This window comes from Heloderma suspectum, chromosome 17, assembly GCF_057233095.1.
Source record: "Heloderma suspectum isolate Gila_16-S chromosome 17, 16-S_ref, whole genome shotgun sequence".
In the NCBI taxonomy this organism is placed as follows: Eukaryota; Metazoa; Chordata; class Lepidosauria; order Squamata; family Helodermatidae; genus Heloderma; species Heloderma suspectum.
In genome coordinates, this window is record NC_139474.1 from 1,856,760 (window position 1) to 1,860,416 (window position 3,657).

Below are 3,657 nucleotides of genomic sequence, written 5' to 3' on the forward strand. Positions count from 1 at the left end.
CCTGCCTCATGACAGAACTCAACCGGTCCATAATGGTAGAACTGGCCTGGTCCATAATACCCATGATGCATCTGGAGCAGAGAACCAAACGTTCTGCCTCACCGCTGGATGGCTGGGGGCTTCCCGAGAGGCCCTCCAGCCGCAGCCCGCCTACCCCCCAGCCCACTGCGATCATTTCACGCTTTGGAGCATAAGATTTGATTAGGCTGATCCTAATAGGCGGAGCCCGTGACCATCCATTACCGCTTGTGAAATTACCCAGCTGCCACCCAACGCTACCCAAGAAGGGGATTTATTTATTTATTTATTAAAGAAGAAAGAAATGGACTCGACACCGGTTTCCCCCGCGCTCCTTTCTCCACAAGATCAGTCTCATCTGCATCGAAGAGTTTAATATTTTCCTTACAAAAACCACAAATGATGATGATAATAATAAACTCTTGTCTGTTCTAAACCAAATAACAGACACGCACATAAATACACACATACATAAAGATGCACCATAAATAAGGTTTCCCCCAGCCCCCCCACCAATCCCAAGGTCTTTTCCCAAAAAAAAGTGCATAAATACTGCAAATAAATAATATCTTAAAATAAATACATTAAATAATAAATAAATAAATAAATAAGTCATTAATAAATGTATGTTTGTGGCACACAGATGTTGTTCAAGAGGTCAGAAGGGGCTCCACCCTGAGCCCCTTTCCCTCGGCACTTCTGAACTAAGGGCCAGTTCACGTGTTCCGGGAAAAGCAGAGGGCCCATGCTTCTGAGGATCGTGCAAAGGGCTGGGGGCGGCAGACAATGGCTATTAGACACTGTAGCTCCGTGAACCGCCATGTGTGGAGGCCCTGTGCTTGTAAGTACCAGATGGGGGGCTGGAGGGGAGCAATTGTGACATCCATCGCCTTGTTTCTGAGCTTCCCAGGGGACACCAGCTGGCCCCTGCTGCAGTTAGAATGCTGGTCTCGATTAGAATCGGCTTTCTCCAATTGGCACCCTCCAGCTGTGTTTGTCTACAATGGGATGATGGAAGGTGCAGTCCAGCACATCTGGAGGGCGCCAGATTGGGGAAGGCTGATCTAGATTATTAATCGCCAACAGGCCGGTTCGGACCCCCCAATGATTTGTGCACCACGAACCTAAGAGGAAGAGGTTGTAGCTCAGTGGTTTTGCATGCAGATGTTCCCAGGTTCAGTCCCCAGCAGCATCGCCAGGTAGGGCTGGGAAAGACCCCCGTCTGAGACCCTGGAAAGCCATTGCTGCCCATCAGGGTAGGCAGAACTGAACTAGATGGACCAGGTCTGACTCGGGAGAAGGCAGCTTCCTATGCCGCAGTGGCACCACTATTTTCGCTTGTGTTTCTTAGTAAGAAGGAAAGAGGAAACAGGGAAGGGCAACCAGACACAGAGCACAAAGGTCCTGTATCGTGAACAGATGTGCGGAAGACAGTATGCTGGTAGGAAGTGCACTTCTCAGCCCTGCTTGGCAAGCTGCCGCTGCAAAAATCCTGTATTGTCATGAATGATACAGGAGCCCGGCCCTCCATCACGCCTGGTCACCCGAAAATCAGAAGGGGGGGAAGTGGCCATGGACAGTGGGGAACCAGAAGGGGCCCCTCGTTGCCCTTTGAGATCAAAGACGGGTCCTCCTGGTCGGAGGGATGGTGATCTTCTCCAGCAAGGCAGTTTGCACATTCTTGTATTCTTCCTTGCATATTTTCTCCATGGTCATGTGCAGAAATGTGGTAGAGGGTTCTGCTCCCTCTCTGGCAAGATGACCCAGGCAAATGGCTTGAACAGTACGGCCAGTTACTATGCCAGAGCCTGCAGCTTTCGGTGTGTCAGTACTTTCACCCAGCTGTATCAGAGCAAAGGGCTGTGAAGCCATTTCTCAGGGGTGTGCCACTTCATGCATGTTAGCCAGAAGGTAACACTCTTCACACATGTGCTTTACCTGTACACGTGGGTGGGGAGGGAGGCGCCATGTGTGTGTGGACCTTTGCCGGCAAACCTTTGCTGTTATCAGCATGTCGATAAAGCTGCTGTCACTGGAGGATCTGCAAGAGAGAGGGGGGAAACCACAGCCGTTTGTGTGTGTATCTCTGTGTTTATCCTCTGACCCAAGCAGGATGATTTTGCGGCTGGTGTATCTGTAGTGGAGTCTTCCACGACAAACCTAGGGGCTAAAGGAATCTCCACCACAGGAAATCGGATGGGTCCTCCCCACCCAAGCCCCGCTCCAGAGAGAAACCCTGCCTATTTTCATTTGCGCAAGTTAATGTTTTAAATATATACTCAGATTTAGTGCCCACTGAGGTCACATTTGAGCACGTGTGCACACAAAATGTTGTTTGGGGTGGAAATGAAAGAAAATCCAGGCCGATTTTGAACCAGGCAGGGAGATGCTGCCCAGCAACACATCTGGGGACACATGCCAGTTTCTTGTCTGCAGCTGACTGTGGTCCTGTCCTTGAGAAGGAGTGCCACTCTGTCATGGTTTCACTCACTCAGCTTCTTTGAGGCTCCAGTGTGTGATTCCAAGTACGTAATGGTGGGGGATTTAAGCGGTGACTGTTGCAAATATGATTCAGCCAGGCAGAGGCCGACACCCATCACATATTCCACTTAAGAGATGGAACAGGAAGGCACAAGCAACTTGGAGATGGCCTGAATGTTGTTCAAGCAGCAGTTTGGCCTAAAGAGAGACATGGGCTCTGTGGGGCTTCGACTTCCAAAATGTGGGTCAGCATGGAGGTGTCGCACCCAGGAAGACGGCTGCCATCTCAGAGACTCAGACATCAAGCACATGGTTCAGGTACGAAATGTAGCAGATGGCAAGCCGCAAGATCTCAATTTTGGACAGCTTCTTATCTGGGGGAAGCGTAGGCAGGAGTTTGCGGAGCTCAGCAAAGGCCATGTTGAAGGCCTCCACCCGGATCCGCTCTCGCGTGGCGTGTGCGGTCCGGTACTTTGCCGTGGCCCGCCGCCGCCGCCGCCGCTCCTCCCGGCTCAGGTGCTGAAGGTCTTTCTTCACAGCGTCACCAGACTCACTTGCCCGGGACTGGCTGCAGAGGCCAAGGGCACTGCCGTCCTCCACTCCAAGCCCCCGGCCTCCCCCGCAGTCACTGAAGACCGACTCTGTCTCTGAGTGCGTTGGCTGCAGGTCGATCTCCGTCTGATCTGAATTTAGCATCATGGCTTATGGCGAACAATGGAAGAGCAAAGAGATGGTGCGGGTGGAAAGAAGGAGGGTTATGGAGAGAGAAAAGCAGGGAGAAAGTCAGCTGTTGAAGGAGGCAGAGAGGGCGAAAACGTATGTGGACAGGATGGAGCTAGAACGGGGGTGGGTGGGTGAGGGAGGCTCTGGATAGACACTAAAACTGGAGAGGTAGCAGCGGCCTAGGGCTCTGGGTCACGATTTCACCATGTGGTGGATGTTCCAGTAGAATTACTCCCATTTAGGCCATTCAGTAAACAAAGCAAACCAATATTTCTATTGGATTCACATGTATGTGTAGATGATGCTGAGCTCTGGCTGGATTTGTGCCCTGTTCTTTCAGCCATCCAGCTGAAAAAACGGGTATTTCTTCACTCTATCAAAAACAACACAGCGAGACAAAATAGTTCTTATCTGTTGAAAGAAGGAAAATGGAAT

The 3,657-nt window shown here is 50.9% G+C and overlaps 1 protein-coding gene across 1 annotated transcript; it reads right to left on the bottom strand.

Moving 5' to 3' along the window:
* Positions 1 to 2,793: 2,793 nt before the first annotated feature.
* Positions 2,794 to 3,198, bottom strand: NHLH1 (nescient helix-loop-helix 1). The gene has a single exon (XM_084824744.1). The coding sequence runs from the start codon at positions 3,196 to 3,198 to the stop codon at positions 2,794 to 2,796; it is 405 nt and encodes a 134-aa protein (XP_084680870.1).
* Between the last annotated feature and the right edge of the window lie 459 nt (positions 3,199 to 3,657).

Excerpts from the sequence above, each read along its gene's own strand:
- NHLH1 (XM_084824744.1), bottom strand. The coding sequence starts at position 3,198 with ATGATGCTAAATTCAGATCAGACGGAGATCGACCTGCAGCCAACGCAC.